Source organism: Cimex lectularius, unplaced genomic scaffold (genome assembly GCF_000648675.2).
Source record: "Cimex lectularius strain Harlan isolate CLEC.00 unplaced genomic scaffold, Clec_2.1 scaffold90, whole genome shotgun sequence".
Lineage (NCBI taxonomy): Eukaryota > Metazoa > Arthropoda > Insecta > Hemiptera > Cimicidae > Cimex > Cimex lectularius.
Genome location: NW_019392684.1, coordinates 682,218 through 705,397, shown reverse-complemented (window position 1 = coordinate 705,397; position 23,180 = coordinate 682,218). Strand labels below are relative to the sequence as shown.

Sequence of the window (23,180 nt, the reverse complement as noted above, 5' to 3'; positions counted from 1 at the left end):
TGAACCCTTGTCACATACCATGCGCCTATTAGTATGTTGGTAATTTTCTCTTCCACAGTGCTTTTTGAACCGTCTCATTCTCAAAAAATTAATTCCGGGACTTTTCAAAAGATTATTACTGGAAAATGTTTTTGGCAAGGAAATCTAATGCTTTTAATGATGTATTATCCGTTTTGGATTGACGTACGCCGTGAAAGGAGCCAGAAGAGTGATGTTTGTGTTTTATTCCCTCTTATTAGAGATAGCCAGGCGCGATTGGGCTCCCGGACGATAAGAGATCTTCACCAATATATTCGCCCCGGTGAAATCTTGGATCTCATCTCAATCAGTTCGTATCTACATTAATATTGGCGCAACTTAAATATTCTCAACGTTCTCAACGGGTTTTTTTCCTAAAAGCACCTGCACTTTCAAGGCGTTCATCAATATTATTTTCTGACGGGTTTTTCTGAGTTTTTTCTCTGCGGGAATTAATGTAATTAGAGGGGTAGGGTTAATTTCAGTGTGTTATTTATGGAGGCGATGCAACTGCTCCACAGAGTGAGTCGAGAAAGGAAAACTTGTTAATTTGTAATAATCATCAGTTCCCTTTTAAATGGGATGTAAGTGACGTAAATACAACACTTCTGAAATCAAAAACTTGGAGCTATTGCCTGATGCCCACCTCCCGTACATCGTAAGCTTATGAAATCGGCATAAATGTGCTTATAACGGTTGCATGGTCTTTAGTGACATATTAGCCAGTTCATAAAACTCACTATAAATAGCCTCTCATTCGTTAATCTCTTTACGCTCTTGCGCACCACGACCGATGCTGGTCGTCCAATCATTGTCTAGAGAGATTTGATGCTTATGGGCTAGAGACCGGATTTTTATATCCTATACCAGAAAATATTCGAAACAAATATTCAATACTACTCAAGTATCGACAGAAATTATTCGATAATAACGAGTACTTTGTCGTTTATTCATAAATTATCAATTACTCATTATCGACTGGTAAAATACGCTCTTGCGTTAAAATAAACAACTATTTACAGTTTTTTTTCCATATTTAGCCGAAGGTCGTGGGTTCGAATCCTGCTCGTGACACTGACTTTTTTATCTCAACTAAAAAACTTAATTAATTGAAAGATATTAATTAGTCAAGCGGACCACGAAAACTAGTGAATTTAATGTTAAAATGAAGTTCACTAAAGCTCTCCGTGGCCATTTCATTTGTCGTCGAGAATCCAAGCCGATTACACGACATTTGAAAAATGGCAAAAAGGAGGGAAAATTCAAAGGTGGGGTTGAGATGGGAAGTTGGTGTCCGAGTGGAACGAAGTCACGATAGCTCAAGTGGTGGAGCACCGGCGTACCTAACCGAAGGTCATGGGTTCGAATCCCGCTCGTGACACTGACTTTTTTATCTCAACTAAAAACCTTAATTAATCAAAAGACACTGCTCAGCATTCGTATTTTACACCAGTCGCCTTGTTGAGACAACTGAATTCACCATGGAAACCGTTGCAATTGCAAGTTTCAAAGTGGAGTATTTCATTGAAGATCCCGTGATATGGGACATGAGGTGTGAGGAGAGTAGTGATAAAATTAAAAGAAGCGGAGCTTGGACGGAAGTAGCACAACAGTATTTGAGAGAAAGCGCCCGTTTCCCAATTTTATAACAACGGGTAAACCCACACTTTTCTTTACTGGGTTTCTTCGTTTTTTGGTTCTCTTTTTGCAGAAGAGCAAGCACAAGAAGTGCTCCTGCCTACTCGGATTCAACATCGTACTGACCTCCCGTTGTGAAGAGAGGTTGATTCCACAAGTTGCCTGGTGTGAAACCAACAAAGAAAGAGTCTTCACGTCAGTAAACTGGTTGAGAGTCAACCGGGCAACTTAGTTGAATCAACCAAACCGCATCGTCTGAAAGAGGCCAAAGTGATCGTAGGCACAATTTCACGGAAAACAATTTAGAGAAGTACTTGTTTATTAACATTAATTATACTCAATTAGTATAAAATATATAATTTAATTATGTAAGTGAGAAAATATTTATGTTAAATGTAAATAAACTGTAAATACTTGTGGATTTTCATTATTTTTAGTTTTAAAAAGTTTCAATATCTATTTTGTTTAAATTATCTATATTTCTGTTTAAAGTTACTATGATTAGTAAAAAAAATTGTTTTGCTGCATATCGTTGCATATTATTGCATATTTCAGGGCTTTCAACGGCATATTTTGTGGCATATTTTGGCAATGTTTACTGCTTAAAACTCCGGTCTCTACATACGGATGGTCGGGCCACAGCCGGTATTACCTCACTCTATGAGCACAGCGAAAGAGAGTATTAATAACTGGGGTATGAAACAATTCCTTAAGGAGTGGAATCTATCCCCCGGACACAGGCAATCGGAAGAGTTTGTTAAGGAGATCAAACCAGCAGAATCGAAATGGCTATTCTCTACCTCAATGAAGGGAATTAGGAGCCTGATAGGTATTCAGACGGGCCACTGCCCACTGAGAAGACACCTCTCCGTAATGGGTATTCTACCAGATCCCTTTTGCCGTTTTTGCGAAATAAAAGAAGAAACGGCAAGGCACTACTTCGCAGAGTGTGATAGGTATGCTAGGTCTAGATTAGAAATCTTTGAAGTAGAGGACATCACCAAATCACTCCCTGAGATAAAATGGTCCAAAATCTTGGGGTTTGTGAACAAGTCCAAGAGTTTTATGCAGGACACGTGAGCCGACCATGTCCCGCACCTTTTAGGGATGGGGTACGAGTCTACCCAGGCATTTAACCCCTCTGGCCTTGGTCTATCTTTTTTTTAATCAAATCCCGATGTTTCGTTAATGCGTGTATCCTTCAGGACATGACTTTTCCTCTTACAGAACGAATCTCGAACCTTAGAGATCGCACCAGCAGAGAACACATTCCGTTTTTCTCTTCTGCCTGACAATATCATCCACTCAGGGAGTTGTAGCCCACTTAATGTGGAACTACAACGACGACGGGTGGTACAATGTGGTTAAGGCTCGGTGCCCAAGAAAGGTGTACCCCTTGTCCTCATCCACGCCCCTCTCTCAATTCAGTTTCCTTCATTCTCCCTGTGACCCTTGGTTACAAGGGGGGGGGGTGTCCGGGCGCAAAATAATGGTGCAGCCCTGAGGGTGTGGCCACCTCTCTAAAGCACAAGCCGTCCTCGTGCGGCCTCGGGTCGCCATGGGGGCGGCGGGTGCTTTATCAGAGGCACACGTGGGTAGGTTACCAGATCCTGTCTGCATAGACGGGTGAGGGTGCATAACCATCTCTACTACGGGGTAACAGAAATTCAGCCCCTGTTATATTGGGAATGGACTCGTAGTGGTTCGTGGTGGCGCCCCCGAGAACTTAGAGAATAGGCTGTCTTTTATCTGTGACTTTCGCATGAAACTTGCATAGGACTGTCGTTATACACCCGGCCTCACGGGATACGGCGGATCGGACCGAAGCGTATAAGCGTTGTGTATGATTACGCTGATAGTCGAATGCGTGAGTAGTGGCGGATGGAAATGGGTAGTGAATCGGTTGCTCCTATTCGAGTATTCTTTGCACGCAGGTGTAGGCTGAGCTCGATTGGCGGCTTATACCGTAGGCGGTCTCCTCTAGGGGGTGGTTAGCAATTCCACTTTAAACAAAACCGCGGCCGGAGAGGATCCGGTAGTTTCTATGCTGGGGATTCCCAATACTCTGGGAGACAGAGTGGCCTTCTCTATCAAGGGAGTGCGCGGGAGACCAGGCTGATGTATTTCGGCTATACAGTCGATGCTCAATGCGGGCCCGACCACTCAGAATGGGCAAGCGGGGAGCGTGGTTGTCTTGGCCCCTCGGGGCTGAGCTGCCTCTACACCAATGCTGCGGCAGCAACACACTTCTGTCGTGTGCGGAGGTGCGTCAGCTCTCATCTTGAGAATCATAACGTCCGATAAGGCCGAAAGGCTAGGTGCGGACGTTAAAGATCCTCATTGTCCTTTTAAGGACGACTAAGTAAGTATACGGGAAAGCAATGCCTGACAATATCTGCCCAGATTCGTATTAGCTGCTCCTAGTCTATACATATATTTCTGCAGAGTGCTGTGCCCAGTCAGCAATCAGTTATCATTCCAGCCTTATCACGTCCTAGGATTAGTAGTTTTATTGTTAGTTTCTGCGATCCTTTAAACCTTCCACTATTGACAAGTACAGATTAATGAAGATCAGAGTTGCTATGCTGTATTTATATTTTTGCTGTTAACGTAGAGGACGTGATATCTAACTAAAATCTATTTAATGTTTCATACTTATTAAACCTACACCGGCCAAAACCCCTCGCTGTAACTGAGAACTTGAATAGGAAGATTCCAGTCTCAGTCCTAACCCCGTTTCCGACCTCCAAACATAGCATAGCGTATATCGCCCATGTAGTGGTAATTTCTTAGCAGTATTACTTGCTTGAATTCGGTGAATCGTATAATGAAAGTCATATCATGACGATCATAAAGATGTCGTTCGTAACATTTGAAATGATATAATCTGTTTAAAATGGGAAATAGCAAGATCATTTCTTGAAAATTGCAAAATAGAGAAATGCTATGCCCATAAAAGGATACAGTATTTATATTCAAGAATGAGGAGGCCTATTTCCAAGACTCTTAGTTGCGAAAACAGATACCGCCTAAGGCACATACCATTTATAATTCAAGAGGAGGGCGTCACATTTAAATAAATCCGATAAGGAGACCATTCATAAGGAGTTCTTTAATTAGGTGGGCGAAGGTGGACACTTACCGGAGGCATAAATAATATCTTGAGATAATAAGGGAGGAGACTCCGGCTACCGGCCATTAGTGCGGGAGCGAAGATACACATCTCTAACTGAATATTCAACTTCACGTGGATTTATAACACAAAATTAACACCTATCAAAGGTCGAGAAGAAGCAACAAGTCCTCACTTAACCGCACGACTAATTCCCCACTAAACAAACACTCATCGACCCTCTATTACAACAATGCAAATGCTGCACAATAACACGTTTGCCTTAAAGTACGGCCTCGTCGTAACCGCGCTTCGATTTGTAACCGGACAGGACGGTAATTTTACATCTCGCCTTTAAAAAATGGTTCAGGCACCGTTTACTTAAAATAATTAATTACCCGCCGTCCTTTATCAATCATTGTAACGCTGTAATCTTTTCGGACTGGAACTATCCCGTGAAAAAGAAAAATTGGACCTCCAAATCTATCCCGTTCATTCATCAAGTCAGTATTTTTGTGTGAGCGAAGGTAAATTCTTAATAATTTTTTTTTCTAGATCATTCACATATTAAAATTTGTTTAAATAAAAAAGCTCAAAATCGAGTAAGAAAAACTCGTTTTAACTTTGCTATTTGTTTATGATATTCGTTACCTTTTATTTTCAAATATTTCCTTGTCTTGAATCACTTTCTTTGTTCTTGTTTTACATTTTTGTTTGTAATTAGGACTTTCACCCAGAACGTTTTCATTTCCAGATGTGTTGACCCTAGGGATTAAACCCGGTTATGTGGTTGTGTCGCTAGTATCATTTCATAAGCAGATGCCCAGGAGATCGTCGCTTCACAACCAACATCGTAGGGCTCAAACGCATGCAAACTAGCCTAAAACTAACTAAATTCTATAGTAAAGTCGCACAAATAAATTCATACATTGCACTCATTGTGACTAGTCAGTGGAGTACTCGATATTCCTCGATCGACCTACACACGGTATTAATAATCTAAATTAGGGTCGATGGGGTGTACTTTTTTAAATCTTAATTTAAGACACACACTGCTACAGGGACGATGGTAACGCTATTGTATTATTATACATTCACACTTATAAATACAGTTACACAAACAAAACATGTAATCAGAAAATATATAAAACATACCTATATACCATAAAAAAACCTACGTCCTCCAAAAGCGGAACAGGAGATTCAGAAACCGGCTTCTGTGTCGAGAACCATCTTAAATTTGGCGGCATTCCTACAGGCTCTCTGTAATGGGCCAAGGCATGACAACTTTCTCTCCTGACTTATGGTTCCGACCTTCAAGCATAGCATTAGCATATAGCCCATACACAGCGCCATCTGGCATATATGAACCACGTGTTCTTTCAGTTTGTTTTATGTTACTTGAACGAAAATGAAGTCGAATGATGAAATTCTGGCAATTAAAACAAATACATGTAGACTTTATTGTTAGTCAGAGCTACCATCAGTACATGAATGAGACACTTTTGAAGAAGCTGGTTATAGAAAAATCACTTGGTACTTCAAAGTAAATCAGGTTCGCCTCACCCAAGTGCGAATAGACACACAACTTAGTAAAAACAAAAAGTGTAGAAAAGCGTCCAAGAAGTTCAACTCGTAGTAAATTAAACGTCATCTAAAATCATGACAGTCGCTTTATCATAATTCAGGTATTTGACGTTTCTCCTCTCTTCTCCTCTCCACTCCTCCCCACTCGCACACGCACACACACACACACACACACACACACACACACACACACACACACAATAGGAGGCGTCGGTGCCTGCAACATTTAGGCATTGACACATATTGCGTACTTATTTACGCATGGGCATCAAGAAAAAACAAACGAATGGCCAATTTATTATACATATTTATTATAGTACTATGTTAACATCTGGTTGTTCGAGCTTTGTTTTGATCTAATTTAAAAAAAAAGGATGAAAACGTTCGCGCCTGTCACAAGCACATCTAGTACAACCCGAAAGAGCCGTCGACTTGCTTTACCCTGTTTATATCCCTAATATCCAGCCTTTTATCTATTATTAAGTTTGTCAAATTCAAAATTTCGCCATTTTCTATGTTAACTATCGCAGAAAAACCGATTGATAGAATGTACATAGTTTTGAGACATATTGTAATTATAAGGTGGATTAAAAGACAAAACCAATTCTCATGCACAAATAGGAGCCAGCGTCCAGCTTCACCCTGTTTATATCCTTAACTTTTGTCACTTTTTTAAAATCAGAACTTATCAATTTATAAGGAATACAACCTTATTTTATTATTTGTTTAAGAAGAAACATTAATATTCTCGTAATTCGGTTCTGAGTTTAGTAAAGTGACAAAAAGGGAGGATAGGGATATAAACAGGGTGAGGCAAGGCACTACCTTGTGCGTAAAATCAAGAGACGAGGATATGGATTTAACCTGCTTTTTATATAACTTAAGGCAGAAACATTCATATTCAAAAATCAATAATGATGAATTGAATAAAAAAAAAATTCTCGCGTTAAAAATGTTAAAATTTGGTATGCTTGTAATTATTGGTTATGCCAGTTTATCAAAGTCTTTTCTAAATTCGATATCAACGTCAATACAAAACATCTAATTATGTTTTTTTAATTGTTATAAAGTATAGACAATAATAATATTTAATTTATTTCTTTGCAGAATAAAGCGAAAGGACCACGTCAAAACGGGGCCAGCGAACTTACCGAGACGTCCATTCGAAGGTCGACGAGACACCGCAAAGTCCGGGGTGAGAGGCAGGTGACCATCTCGTCCAGTGACACACTGAGGGACTTGAAACTCAAAGTAAGTAAGACTCCGGGTTCGGACATAGCGTAATAAGCCACGACCGTCTTCCCCTTTGTATGAAGACATTACTTCGTCTTGTGCTGGTTCTATTGTCCTGCATCTCCGTCTAAGTTATTCCTTTGTCCGAAATCGTCCCTTGTTTAGGGGGCCTTTCGGGCGAGGGCCATGGCTAAATTACCTCATTCCTCCAACTTCGTTTGCACCCCTGCTTTCCTGAACAGCTAAGAATGTTACTTTGGCACGGCACGTGATGCATAAAACACTAACTATCTATACCTATATATTTGTATTCGCACATATGTAATTCTTCTGATTAACCTTTCGCTTTGAAGGATTACTGCTTATCTTTTAGTTTTTAACCATTTACTCCAAAGTTAGGCTTCTTCCTGCCGATATAAAAAACTCAGTACTCTTTTTTATATTGATTTATTTTTGTATTATTTTGCCGAAATAAGTGTGTTGTTTGTCATGGAGGGTGATTCACTACTCGAACGACAAAGTTCATCATGTGCTTCTTCACCCTGAAATGCAATAAAAAAGTCCGTAAGCATGTACTGTTTCGCAGATATTCAACATTTTGTTTATTTAATTATATTGAATTTAATATTTGTAATAATAAAATATATACTGATATTTGTTTTTTGCCAAAATTGAAATTGAAATTTATCGAAGGGAGGCCTTCTTAAAGGAAATTGAACTTTCTTTCCTAAAAAATGAATAGGGCTACGAGTAGATTTATGAAGAAAAAGTAGATTGTCGAAAAAACACATAAATTGTCGAATCTCTGCGAAATGGATGATAATTGGACCATGGTTCATAAGAACTTTTTTTGTTGCATTCGAAGTGTGAAAGCATATGAGAAAGTTTGTCGAGTAGTGAGTGAATCGAGAAATAAAATTTTCTATAGTGAATCTTAGTGCACCATATTGAATATTTGGTTACTAAGAATATTTTATAAGTATGGTGTTGGCTAGGTCAAAAATATGCTGGTATATTTGTTTACTACTTACCAAGCCCTTTTCGGAGTAGCGAACATTTTGCAGAAACAAACAGTAAAACAAGTCTAGCAACACCAGAGCAGGTGATATACACATGTGATGAAAAATAAGCCTGTCTATCCTTGCAATTTTGGCTTCTCACCATCTTCACTTTTTAATAATAATTTTGGTCAAAACCAACAACTGACAGACCAAAACAACCATGACAGGCAGAGCAAAGCGTCGGAAAGGACCAAAATACAGATTCGTCGCCGGCAGACCTCAATCAATTTTTGAATCAAGATCGTACAGAAAAATCGTCAGTAGAGCCAAAATAAGTGACTATTAACTGCACAAAAGACTATCCGAACAAAAAGTCCTCTTCGACGTCCATAATATGCCTATATTGTATATGAAAGCTACTTTAGAATTCAAGATTTAAAAAAAATCTTATTACTATTTTTTTTTATTAACTATTTATTTTCGTACAAGTATTAGGAATCCCTGACCAAAGGAGAGTTCAATGAAATCATCGGGAGTACGCTTTTTTTCAATTGTGGGGGCTTCAATGGTGAAAAAATGTAATCTAAACAAATGGTTAGAAACGCTACGCTGGAGCGAATAATGGAGTCAAATTTTTTCCACAAACTGGACTGGAGGGTAATTCAATAGTAATAACACCCACCGATTGTTTTTTCTTAGGAACTTCGATTGAGCCGACTTCCTAACTTTTCGAATTGGTCAGCTGTAATATCGCTTAATTTGTTTTAATTTTGACTAAGGCATAATTTTAATTTTTATAAGGTAAAAATCGTTAATTAGCTGGAGGTAGTATTTTTAAGTTTTTAACTAGTCTTATGGTTTTGGATAAAATATGCTTACAATAGTGCTATTGTAATTCTCTCTTATACATCACTGATTTGATTAATTAATAATAACCTTTAATATATTTTTTTTCAATCTTGACCGTCATCAATCCAAATTAAAAACAGCTTCCTCCTCCCGAAAATACATGTTCATTAATTGCGTTGGGACTTTTATCCTACTGGTTTTAGTACAAGGGATAACAGGTAGCCCATTATTTTCCCTCCCCCTTGACTTTTATTAACTCACTTCTCTTTATTGCTTTTTGCTTTGTTTTATTTTCTCCTTTGAGTAATAGCTCTGCCAGAAACACCCCGTCGTACTTTTTTCATTTTTATTCATTTTTACATTACTGACCGCTGCCGGAGGTCAAAGAGTGAAAGATCGTTTAATTAATATTTATAAAAGTCAGTTTTCTGTCAATGGTGATTATTTCGGCAATCTTGTGAATGATTTGTGGGGTGATTCTTTTTCTGTAATATTGATCTGGTTATCATCGCTGATTTAATATGATAGACGCGTTTCGCCTTCTCTCATTCTTCATCGGTTGGTCTCTCTTGCAGTAATTTTTATGCACCAAGGGCCTCCCTATACAACACCCAGCCCCACAGTCAAGACGGATGATTAGAAAACCCTCGAATAATCTGGATGAAAAATAAATTCCATTTTGCTTGCTGCCAAGCTTTAGACGTTTTAAAGTCATCATCAGGAAAAACAAGCTTAAAGATGGCTATATATCACAGACCCAAATAGCCAAGGACCAAGATATGACAGTTAAATCAGGATGATCTGAAACGTCTTAACTACAAAAAAATCTTTCCTCGCTTAAACAAAATATTCAATTCTGGTAATTAAATTGATAAGATAGCCAGGGAGGTTTCCTCAGAAATATCAGTTGGAACAGACACACAAGAGAGTCAAATATTGAAAGATCTTTAATTAATATTTATAAAAGTCAGTTTTCTGTCAATGTTGATTTCGGTAATCTTGTGAAAGATTCGTGTGGTGATTCTTCTTCTGTAATTCCGAATATCATCGCTGATTTAATATGACAGACGCGTTTCCCCTTCTCTACGTCTTCATCCGTTGGTCTGTCTTGCATTACCCATTTTATGTACCATTTCTACTGTAGTTACACCAGACCCACAGTCAAGGCGGATGATCAGAAAACTCTTGAGTGAATCTGTATGAAAAACAAATTCTATTGTGCTTGCTGCCAAGCTTTAGACATTTTAAGGTCATCATCAGAGGAAAACATGCTTAAAGATGCCATCAAATTACAGTCCAAACATTGCCAAGGACCATAAAAAAAGGTAGGGTTCCTCAGAAATATCAGGAAGAACAAACACCCCGTCGGACTTTTTACCTTTAATGGACAATGTCGGACGTCAAAGAATGAAATGTCGTTATACATTTTTATAAAAGTATGTTTATGTCAATTTTGAACACTTCGGTATCAACAACATTGAAAGATCTTATGTGTGGTTCTGTGGCGGTCCGCCTGTTCTCGCTGATTTGTTCTATTGACGCGTTTCGCCTTATATCTTTCTTCAACTGTCGGTCTTTGACTTACTTTGTGATTCCTATCTTTTTTATGTACCAAATGATTGCCTATGCAATTTATACTGCTTCTAGTTAATTGAACAGAAACGCAGAGCCAAGGTGGATGGTCAGAAAATTTCGAAACGCGCCTTGTAGGCCATATCCGTCAGGACAGGCAGACCAGGATGATCTTAAATGACAACTGTACAAAATTTATTTTCTTAAACTAAATATTCAATTCCAACAATTAAATTCAATTTCAGGAAGACCACGTTTCCTTTTATTCATTTTTACACTAATGGCCGAAGTCAGAAGTAACCTAATCTCGTTGAGTGCATCTGTCAGACGCGTTTCGCCTTCTATCCTTCTTCAACTGTTAGTCTAAAAGTGATTTTGTGGATCGTTTCTTTTTTGTTAGGTGCCAAATGTTTGCCTATGCAATATTGCTGCTTGTTCTATTTAATAGTACACAGACCCATTCAAAAGGTTGATGGTCCAAAAATGTTGAAACGCACCTGACAGTCCAAATCGGTGTGGAAAGGCGCAGACTACGGTGATAATAAACCACTTAAACTAATTCCAACAATTAAATTGATAAAATATCCAGGCGTAACCTCAGCAGCAATAGCAAGAAAATAAGCTAAAGTTTCAAACTGCTGTTAAAAAGAAACTATGGCTAGCTGTCTACTTCTTGAATGGAATCCCTGTTAAAATGACATTAAAGCCAACTTAATTTTGCAATATTATACAATAGTCCTAAATTTAGTTACTTATCACTTATGCTAAGTTGTAAAGTTTATATAGGTCGACTGATCGTCTCCAAATGGACTCATTTTATTCCAGCTTTGCAAAACTGTAAAAGTTCCCAAATATTCTCGCAAACCGTTCCGCCGATAGCACGTGGTCAAATTGTTCACGGTTCATCCTCATCCGCATTATACTCATCTGTCCTTGTAACAGGAAGAAAGGAGAGAAAAAACAAGCTGTGACCGATGCGTTTTTACAACATGTCCTAATATCTGTGTTAATAAATTTTTTAACAAATAGTTTTATTTAACAATAATTTATGTTTTAAATTACATTTTCTTTGTTTTTAGGCTGGTCAATTTGAAAAGTTTAAAATTTAATTCGTCCCGGCCCCTTGTTCTGATCTGATTGGAACATGTTTAAAAAAAACCCTCTCCCGACCCTCTTTACATAGGCTGTGACTAATATCTTCGCAAATCCAACGGGGCAAGAAGTCATAGTGATAAGTAGCCGGTCTAATTAAGTGAAAACATCCCCGCAGGGAACGGCGGTCAAGAAGCAGCCACCCCTTCGAAATGAAATCTCACCCTTGACCGCTAGCCCAGACTTATAGATAAGTTGACCGGTCGTTATTCACAACTGAAATCCATTGTGACATCCCCCTTCTCACACCCCTTGGGAAAACAAATCTAATTGCTCAATCAAATAAGGGATTTCCTTAAAATAATTCATCCATGGACAGGACAATTTGCCAAAGTGCTTCTCAATCCCAAATGCCTCATTTGTTTTCAGTTTACAAATATTAAGAATAAGAAATGCTTTTATTTACAAAGTTAATACTATTTTTTAAGATAATATCAATAAAACAAATCTTAAAAAGAAGAAAGATTGTAATAGCAAAATCAATTAATTAAGGCTTTTAGTTGAAATTAAAAAAATCAGTGTCACGAGTGGGATTCGAACCCACGATCTTCGGCTAGATACGCCGCATCTCTACCACTTGAGCATTCGTGACTTCGATCCACTCGAGTTAGGAAGTTAGTGGCTGAGTCAATCGAAGTCACGATAGCTCAAATGGTAGAGCAATGGCGTATCTAGCCGAAGATCGTCAAGCGTCGTCATTGGTCAAGCGGACCACGAAAACTAGTGACTTTAATGGAGTAAAATCAATCTTGATATTTCTTCTTGATGTGGCGGGGTGATGGGTCTGCTGTTTAGTCGTTTCTGTTCAGTTTTATCTGTATGGCTTGGATCCGTGAGTGGACATTTCGTCAACGTCTTACTTGGACTGCGATATTTATTGATTTATTCATTGATCAGTTGATTTATTTGACCTCCGCTTCAGAGTAAGGCAACGAGTATTCCATATATCATACCAATACAATCCAGCCTCCCACAAGGGAGCATTCTTAGTCCTATAATTTATATTGCTCACTTTCCTATACATCCCAATGCTATCATTACCCCTATACAGATGATGATAATCAATTTTGACGTTTCGGCAAGAAGTTGGTCAGGGATATAAGCAGTTTAAAACACCATACCCCACGAAGTTTCTTTATTTCTTCGATTTATTTATTGATCAATTGATTTAATTCACTTCAACTTCATAGCGAGGTGTTGCAACAAATACGCAAGCCGGCGTCTCACAAGGGGGCATTCTTGTTCCTTCTTGTAAATGTATACGGACAATCCTGTACATCCCGATACCACTTAGTGATGATTCCGCAATTTTGTCTTCTTACCTGAATTTTATGCTAACTTCCAACATACAAGAACACCTTTCGCTTATCAATGACTGGTGCAAAAAGGCGAAAACAAGTCTATGAGAAGTACAGTTTTATTTACTTTGAAACAAAACTTGCCCTCCACTGTATATCATCAGCCAGCAGCTACTGACTTCAAATCGAGTCAGATAGGTCAGTTAGGTCTATATATAGACAGCGGATTGACAATCCTCACAAAAGGCGAGGTAACAGCTTAACTGACGACTTAATAAAATGACAAACTAATCCAATCTTATAAAAGTTCCACTCCAAACTGTCCTAGAGAATTATCCTGATTATTCATTGAAATTAATTTTGAAGTATCATTGGTTATCCAGGGTATTTATTGCAAAACCATTTTATTGGGTGTATATTTTTTATTGTAAATTTTGTATCCACCTGATCATCACTTCTTTCATACCGAAAGGTAGTGATAAATCGGAAAGGAGTAATGTAAATCGTACAAGGCTTTGTTTTCAAAGTGCTTATTTGCTCGATGGTGTATACAGCGATATGTGTAAAGATGAACTTTATCTAAAGTTGGAACAAAAGGGAGGCATGATTGGTGAGAGGCAGGCTTTGCCTCATTAGTTATGTTGATTAGAGCGAGTGGTGCTCGGTGCTCAAGGGGGTGAGATAAGGGTTTTTGCCCCTTGACTTATCGGTCCGAGGGCTGTCCGGGCAATTTACTCGCGGTCTCCGACTGGACAGTGTTACTAATACCGGCCCGTTAATCAACCAATTGTCCACCGCAGTCAGCCGCCCTCTGAATTATGATTAAGGGGAGCCCAAAAACAAAGGGGTCTAAGGAATATGTCAGGGTCCTTAGTCATGCGGGGCTACTGCTCCAGGGAGTTTTTAAGACGGTTTTTGCCACGTCCCGTTTAATTATTCAGAATAGCCGAGGATCTGAGCCTGACACTACCATTTATAACTCTATTCTTTTACTTGACTCCCTTTAATGATACTTTTGTCACAGGAATTCATCGCCCTTTATAAACTCCCTGCTCTTTTATTGTTATTCCATTATCATCAATCCTTAATATAATCCTGAAAAATGGTCCTGCAAACTAAATTTTTATGTCAAAATACATTATTGAGAATTCTTGAAAGTATTTAATAACAACGTTTGACAAAACAAAAGAATATGTTCTTTTTTCGAATTTATGTAAAATGCTATTAAATTTCAATTTACACTTAAATCAGCGGTACAGCCAATAAATCGATATTGCAGATGACAGTTATTACAAAGAGAATGGTTAATTCCAGATTTTTTTTTCCATAAACCAACAATGTTAAAAATTCACTAATTTCGTGGTCTGCTTGACCAATTAATGTATTACAATTAAATAAGGTTTTTAATTGAGATAAAAAAGACAGTGGCACGAGCGGGATTCGAACCCACGATCTTCGGCTTGATACGCCGAAGATGGGAAGTTGGTGTCCGAGTGGATCGAGGTCACGATAGCTCAAGTGGTAGAGTAGCGGCGTATCTAGCCGAAGATCATGGGTTCGAATCCCGCTCGTGCCATTGACTTTTTTATCTCAACTAAAAACTTAATTAATTGTAATGTTAAAAATCTTAACATGCTAAGATTAATTTCTTTTCTCGGCCACCGTGATATTCTCTCTTATCATGCTATCTTCTAGTTTTTTGCTAATTTTTAAAATAGAGTTTGGAGGTTGATGCAGATTTATGACAGTCCTTTCCTCCGCTTTGACCTAAGCAGTAGATTATTGAACCCCTTAACTTATGTCATACCTTGGAAAGTGCGGCTTTGTCTTATAAAGCTAAGCACTTTCCTTGGTGCCTCTTCGCGGACCCCCTTTGATGAAAGTGAGGCCTTTCTTAATTGCCTAACGAAGTGGCTATGCCGTAACCGGGATAATGCTTCACATTCACAAAGAATGCTGATGTCTCTGATTCTTCCTGTCAGAGTCAGCATATTTCTGTCTCAACTTTACTTAACTTGGACCACTAGCCGGTATAGAGGCCTCTAATGGTCCGCAAAACTTGCCTACTGAGAGAGAGGAGTTCCTCCGTCTTCCTTTTTGAGAGATCTATGAATCGCTTACCTCATACCTTGTGCGTTTATCCAATTTTTAAGTTTTTCTTTCTCAAGCCATTTTTCTAGTTCCAACTTATGCCCACACTCCGTTGCACCTAGTTGTGGTTCTGGGCCCATGGATGAGAGGTCTGCCCATTTTTTTGGCTGTTGGTCAGCCTGTTCCTGTCTGAGAGCTCACTTTAAGGTAATTTGATTCTGGTTTCCCATAGTCATTAGCTAGTTTATGCCCTCTCGAGTTCAAACCATACACATTTAGTGCGTTTATGGTTGCATGACTGTCTGAGAGCATATATATGAAGATACTTCACTGCTGTCCGTATTTTAGTAGAGGCAGCATTGGAGTAAAGGGAAAAGTATAACCTCCCTACGGCCTGACCGTCCCTCGACTTTTCCCAAAGGTCAAATTGAGGAAGTGTACTCCGAGTGAACTAAATTTATTTAGTGTTTATTCTGAGTATTGAATTAAATGCTACAAAAACGGATTTTGTTTTAGGTAAATATATGAACAATTATAAATCATGTAATTTATTAAGAAATTTTGTTTTAATATATCTATGCACTTTTTATATTTTTTTTTTGGAAATTGATCAGCCTTCTCAGTTTAAATATTTTTCTTTCCAAAAGGTCGATTGGGGATGAGGCAAGAAAATAAATGTTGTTTCTGTCTTCCTGGCCTCATCCCCTATCTACCTTTTGGAAAGAAAAATATTTTATATTTTTTATATAAATATACTTTAAATCTCTTCTAACAACACTTCAGTTTGGAAAATCGTTGGGGTTGGTCCAAGGGGTTTCGCTACGATGTAATTCCACCCTTTCATCCCTACGTCCACTCCCCGTTCTTTCTTCGATCCAAGAAGCGCGTGTAAGTTCAAATTGTAAAATGTTCGTTTCTCGTTGAGTGTAAGATAAGTCAAATTGGCCTAACTCTGCTAGATTTGTAAAAATAAATCGTTTATAAATCATCTCTCTCTCCCTCTCCCTCTCTCCCTCTTCCTCTCTCTCTCTCTCTCTCTCTCTCTCTCTCCCTCTCCCTCTCTCCCTCTTCCTCTCGTGCCTTCCTTTTTCTNCCCCTCCCTCACCATCACCCCTCCCTCACCATCACCCCTCCCTCACCATCACCCCTCCCTCACCATCACCCCTCCCTCACCATCATCTCTCCCTCCCTCTCTCTCGCTCCCTCTCTCTCCCTCCTTCCCTATCTACCTACCTACCTACCTACCTCCCTACACCCTACCTATCTACCTACCTATCTATCTTTTTTTTCTAACCTTGGACTCCTAAGGCTAGATAATTTATTTAATACCTGATCCCATAGTGATTTCAGGTATTCATGTCCATATACAAATATTATTTATAATTAGTTTAATACAATTTTACTAACAAAATTATTTAAGGCTTCAGTTGGTCTCTAATCAAAGTGTGATGGTCTGGTGGCCATTGTCCACCTTTACATACAACGTCCCTTATTAGAGATTTTCGGCATGGTTCTTTAATGAGGCTGTCTAATAACATGTAGTCCCATGTTTGTTGAGTTCTCTCTGGACAGTCGCATTCCGAATCCTGTGTTCTGTGGAATCTACAGAGATATTTTCGAGTTTGTCCATGGCCACTTATAAGTTGGGTAAGCATATGATGGTGTTTCAGTTCTACTGCCATCCTCTATTCTTCCGTTGAGAAGAACTTTTAACTTTGAAGACCTTTAGTAATACGCCTCCAACGTTCTTCCCATTGGGCCAATGTCATTTTCGAGGCCATGTAGATGACGTAGCTTTTCGGCACTACTGAGACTGTTTTTTCGAGTTCAGCGTTTTCTGTGGCGTCCTCTGCTGCTGCGTCGGCTTCCTAATTACCTTGGATCCCTGTGTGTGCTGGTACCTTTTCAATACTGATCTTCCAGCCATTATCACTCAATGATTTTATCATATTTCTGATGTCGGATACCATCAGGCTTCGTGCTTTGTAATTTTTAATCTTATCAATGGATATGCGGCTGTCTGTCATCACTATCGCGTTTTTGTTCACTTACCTACCATCCTGCTGTACGAGCCATTGAAGAACCTTCAGGATAGCAACAAGTTCAGCGTGGTTGTTCGAGCACCAGATAGCGAGTCCAATTTGTTTTGTTTCTTGCAGGGTGTTGTCTTTTCCATAGATGTCTAGGGCTGCTCCAACGTAATTATTCATTTTGCTCCCATCGGTGTATATTACTATCTCGACTTACAGTGATATTGACTCTGTTAGTCCTTGAGTTCTACAAGCCGGATGGTGCCATTCATTTCAACGCAGTGTGGGTTCCACGATAAGTGCAGGGAGGGCTTTGTTGTTGAATGCTCTTTTTATGGTAAAGTAGATATCGGTTAGTTCCTTTAGTTTATGTTCAATCGGGGCTACCCGTGCCATGATACAAACTGATTCATACGAAATTGTCCTATCTAGCTATCTTTCTACCAACCTACCCTCCTACGTACCTATCTATCTATCTATCTAGCTATCTCTCTCCCCCTCCCCCTTTCTCTTGTGTTGGCAGAAGTCGTTGATTTAAACATACACGATGATGATAGAGCGTACCCGTAAACCCTCTTTTATGACTAAAATACTTTAATCGATACATATAAAATTCGACTAGGCCGACGAGCAAATTCTATCAAACTCATATTAAATATTGTCCAGTGTTAACGCTTAATTTAACGTGTTTCGATTAGCATTCCTTCTCTGTTTTAGATTCTGCATTCCTTGGGCGTGGCACCTTTTGACCAACACCTTTCTACTGAAAACGGCCGCGACCTCACAGATTCTGCGGCAACTTTATCATCGCTGGGTATATTTCCAAGGAGCATTCTATTCCTTAAGGTAAGGCGTTTTACTGATAATGAACCATGTCATAACATGTTTTCTAATCTAATTGGCAGTATGTAACTCCAGGTAAAAAAATTAGGCGCATGCTCGAGTTTCAAATATTTTAATTGGGTTCGTTCTGATCTGTCACCTGCTTTATTAAATTACATTAATATTTTTCATGACATGAATTATGTATTAGCAATTTGCCATATTCTTCTTCTTTTTTTTATTGCTAATTATTTCAATAATGTTAAAGTTGATCAGTTGGCACTGGTTTTAAATTACAGATTGCTGCAATTACAACCAAATTTTTTTTATATATTTCGCTTTACTTTTGCACTTCTTTGCCCTGAAACTACAAAAACAGGTGCTTCTTTTTTCAATTGTGTTAATATCGTGTAAACAATTTTAATTTACAATGAAAGTAAACTTGCCACTAGTGTCATGGTGTACAGCATTTCATGTTAAGTTTAAGTAAAAAACATCTCGTTTAGAAATGTGTGGTGATTGGTGACCGTTAGTCTATGATTATTCGGAAATCGTGAGATGCGGTCTGCAGTGAGATGTAGGTTTCAGAAAAACATTTTCTTTATCGTGCTAACCTTTCGATCTTTATTGAGCCGTGAAGATGATCTCAATAAAGATCGAAACGTTGGCACGATAAAGAAAATGTTTTTCTGAAACCTACATCACACCCGACCGCATCTCACGATATCTGAATAACTATCGATTAACGGTCACTAATCTCTACACAGGAAAATAATTAGGTTGTTTGTTTGTAGAGCAAGTTGGCTTTGAATAAGTAGGTAAAGGTTTTCTTAAGTTTTAGAAAAGAAATCGAATTGGTGTGAAACCTCTTGCTTATGGACAGTCGTGATACTACTTTTGTCCTAATTCGGAAGTTTAATCTAAAGATTTATCATCTGATAACATATAACTGTCTTATATAAAAAAATATATATGTATATTAGGAGTGGATAGATTAAATGTACATTTCCAATCACTTTACGATCCATTAAAATTTTCCATTTGCTTAATTTATCAGATACGAGGTCTGACTGACAAAACCTGCTGCAGATGGTTAGAATCAAGCGAAAAAGCAAAAGTGTGATTTTGTAAAAGATGGTTCTATTCAGAAATTTGTTGTTACAACTATCCAGATTTCAAGCTTATATCTCATCATCAGGTTGCAAGGAGTTACAAGGCCGCCTCTAAACATGAATTGACAATTTTTAATCGGTTTGACTTTTCATTCAATTTTTCTGTCATGACTAACTGTATAATGATGATGGTGTAGTGTTCTTCAGTTAAGCTATATCGGATGGTCAAATAGTTCAGCATGCTTCTAGAACGATTCTTTCTTCTATCTGTTTTATTTCCGTGATTTCTTATTTCCATTCCTCAGATTTTCTGTTACTTACTTACACTGTTAAGTTACTTGCAGGTTGAATCTTTAACTTGGTTTGTCGTATTTTAAAGTATTAACACCGGTTGTAATTATTCGATCTTTAGATACTTTCAGGGAATTAATATTACAATTATATCTGAAGATTCTTATTTTTTATGCTTTTCGTCGGTGGAGTTCTTTTTCGCTCTGTTAATTGGTTCTTTCCATTGTTTGTCAAATAAGCAGAATCTTTCTTAAATAATGCTGAATAGGCTGATTTTGCTATAAAACTGCAATGAAACATCAATTCCGTTGCATCCTGTTGTATTAAACCATGTGGTACGCTTTTCTCCTTGCGTCTAATACGATGTAGGGCACGTATCCTCTTCCCATCTGGTGCCTCGTCCTAATAAATGTTTCATCACGACTAAACAACCCGCGTTTTTCCTCCCCTTTCTTTTCAGGCTGCCTTTATTGTTTTTTATTCGGCAATTTATCTCATAACGGGCGGATTTCCTAGACGGAGGAACAATTTCCCGCGGATCCGGAGGAGCATCGCGTCTCTGAAAGGTCCCACATCGCGCGTTGATAGAAGTTAGATCAGAAAGCCCGGACGTTTTTTCTCCACGTTCTCTCCCCTCGAATTTTATATAAAGAACCTGTGGAAACGTCGAGGATGACATAAATGGAACGAGGTGGGAAATTTTTATGACTGACTGATTCACAACACACGTTGCCCTCCCGCGAGTACGGGAAGAATCGAAGAATACGTCGCCGGTTACCATGTCTAATCTTTTGACAAGAATAGGTTCTCCACTACACACCTATTACAGATTTCAACGAGCTCTTCTCAATCCTTTGTACCTCTCACTACCATTAACCTCTTCCATTCATGGACACGAAACTGGCCATTCTTTCATGCGGTCCGAATATTGGCCATCTGTCTCGAACGTGAATTTCCTTGGGCCATTTTGGCCAGTTTAATATAGGTCGGAAAAAGTCTACGGCAATCCCATTCAAAAAGTCTGGAATTACACCCACCATGAAAAATCCGCTTATATAAATACATATAACTTTGGGACGAAAGCCCAATCTGTCAATGTTCATCGACAAGTCGAGATATCGAGTTCATGGATATTCTGAGGCAAACTGCAAGGTTTCTCCTAAAGCCAGAGGTCGAATTATGCAACAATATAATGTTTTTTATTAAAGTCAGAGGGTCGGACCTGGCTCGAGGACAAAAACCGAAGACATTAGGCTCCCGGGGGACGGGATGAACCGCATTAATGGGACTAAATCATGCATACGCAACGTAATTACTGCGAGATAGCCGTTGCAATTAGTGTAGGACCTCGGAGTTGCTCACGACAATATATTTGGCCAGGAACTAGGAACAATTCTATTATCGTTAGCCGGGAAATCCAACTCTATCCCTACTCGATATGAAATAAATTTAACATTTATAGTGATTAAATTTTATCAATTTAATTATGTAATTTTTCATCCTTATCCGCATATTTTGTCACAGCAAGTTAAAATCAGTAAAAATAATGTACCACAATCCAGTATTTACGGTTCTGGGTATAAAACGACATATTTTCCATAAAGCAAGTAAATATAGGTTTGCCGTTAAGTTATTTATTCAATTATTGTGTACCAACTTTTACCCGCCTCTCCGTCTACGCGGGACTCGGTTTTTAATGTACCTTTCAACGGGATGCAGAGTGCTTGTATGGCATTTTAATATAATGGCTTATTTCTCAAATTCTTCATTTTACATCGGTCTATACACGGGAAAAATTGTCAGTATGATCCGCTTTGGGATGGAATTGCAAAATATCCTTTCTTAGCCGATATTCATATCATTATAGGAATCCACTGTCGAAATTTCAACCCTTTAGATCCAGCGGTTTTATCTGTGCGTTGTCTGTTAGTCAATCAAGGAATTGTTGTCGATGTAGATGTATTAGTCGGGGTGTAAACAAACTACGCCCTTTAAGAGCTATCGTACCACCCCCGTTTTGTGCCTGTAGCACCGTTGAGTCCTATTTCAAGGAACTTGATTAGTAGACCCGGTTTCAGTGCTTGAATTTCTTCTACGGTCACATTGTACATCCCAAAACACTTCCTCCTACTGGCAAGTGTAGCAAATGTTGGTGTCTCCTGGCAGAATCATGTAATCCTGTTAGGATTCGCATTTTTTCCTGCTTCCTTCGATACATTCTGTCACTTCTTTCCTTTCGAAATTTGTTAAGAGCATCTTGGATTGTGTCCTATGTGTAATTCCATTGTTCTCTCATTTTCTTTTTACCCTTCTGTCTGATAGTGTGGGTTCCTATGCCACAGAATGGCTCTGGTTCTATCAGCAGTGTAGCAGCCCCTTTTCTTGCTAGGGTGTACGCTTTGTCGTTCCTTTTTATTCCCATATGTCCTAACAGAGGCTGACTTTGTTCTGCGTACCTAATAAGTTTAATTGGTTTTGTAATTCAACTCTATCTTTGAACTAATGATATTCGAGCTTAGTGCTTTGATTACTGCTTGGCTATCTAACATGATAGCTATGGTTTTTTTACGCTTTATATAAGTTGAATTGAGTACATCTCTCGATTGCGAGGACTTCAGCTTGGAAGAAATACTCAGATTTGGTGTATTTTCCCCTGGGTTCTGAGTATTTGGTTCCAGGACCGAATACCTCCCACCCCTGTACTTTCTTGTGTTCTAGATCCATTCTGTGTACGAAAAGATGGGGCCGTTCTTAAAGGAGGTGTTTTCCTCTCGTTCCCATTCATTGGTCGATGCCTAGGATTATTTGCAGTTTCAAGGAACTGTTTTATATATAACTAAGTTTTATATATAACTAACATATAACTAAGTTGCTAAAACTTAGTTAATTTTATGATGAAGTTGAGACATTTGAGTTGTTAACTGCAAAGCTTCATTCCTTAATACAATATATTGTGACGTTACTTCTTTCTTTAACCTTAAAGTTGAGAGCTTGATCGTCTCCGGCCATCCTGGTCAGCACGGTCTCGCTGGTTTTGCCTATCCGACGCTCTCTGACATTTTATCTTGAGCTTATTATTTCTATAAAAAATATAGTCAGTGCAGTAACAACCTATAGGTACACCATCTTGTCGACATGATTACAAGGATACACTTTCAACTTTTAATTTTAAATTTTAATAAATAGATTGGTCGGCGGCTGAAATTGCTCGTTTAAGTGCAAATTCGCACATTTTTGTCGGTTCAGTTTGGATTGATAAATGGTCGGTTAACTAGGGATTAGTAAGAAGTTTCGTTTTTATAAAGTTTGACTAACCAATCACCTTTGCCATAGCGACACTATATTAAAAACAAAAAATTCTCCTTTGTCTCATT

At 38.5% G+C, this 23,180-nt stretch overlaps 1 protein-coding gene across 2 annotated transcripts in view; it reads left to right on the top strand.

The window, feature by feature from the left end:
• The window catches only part of LOC106666521 (ubiquitin carboxyl-terminal hydrolase 48-like), a 144,139-nt gene that overhangs the window by 72,374 nt on the left and 48,585 nt on the right, over positions 1-23,180 (top strand). For both annotated transcript variants that reach the window (XM_014393783.2, XM_014393784.2), the window contains 2 exons: positions 7,463-7,606; positions 18,299-18,427. In XM_014393783.2, the coding sequence (XP_014249269.1) occupies positions 7,463-7,606; positions 18,299-18,427 (273 nt within the window). The remainder of the gene's footprint in view (positions 1-7,462; positions 7,607-18,298; positions 18,428-23,180) is intronic.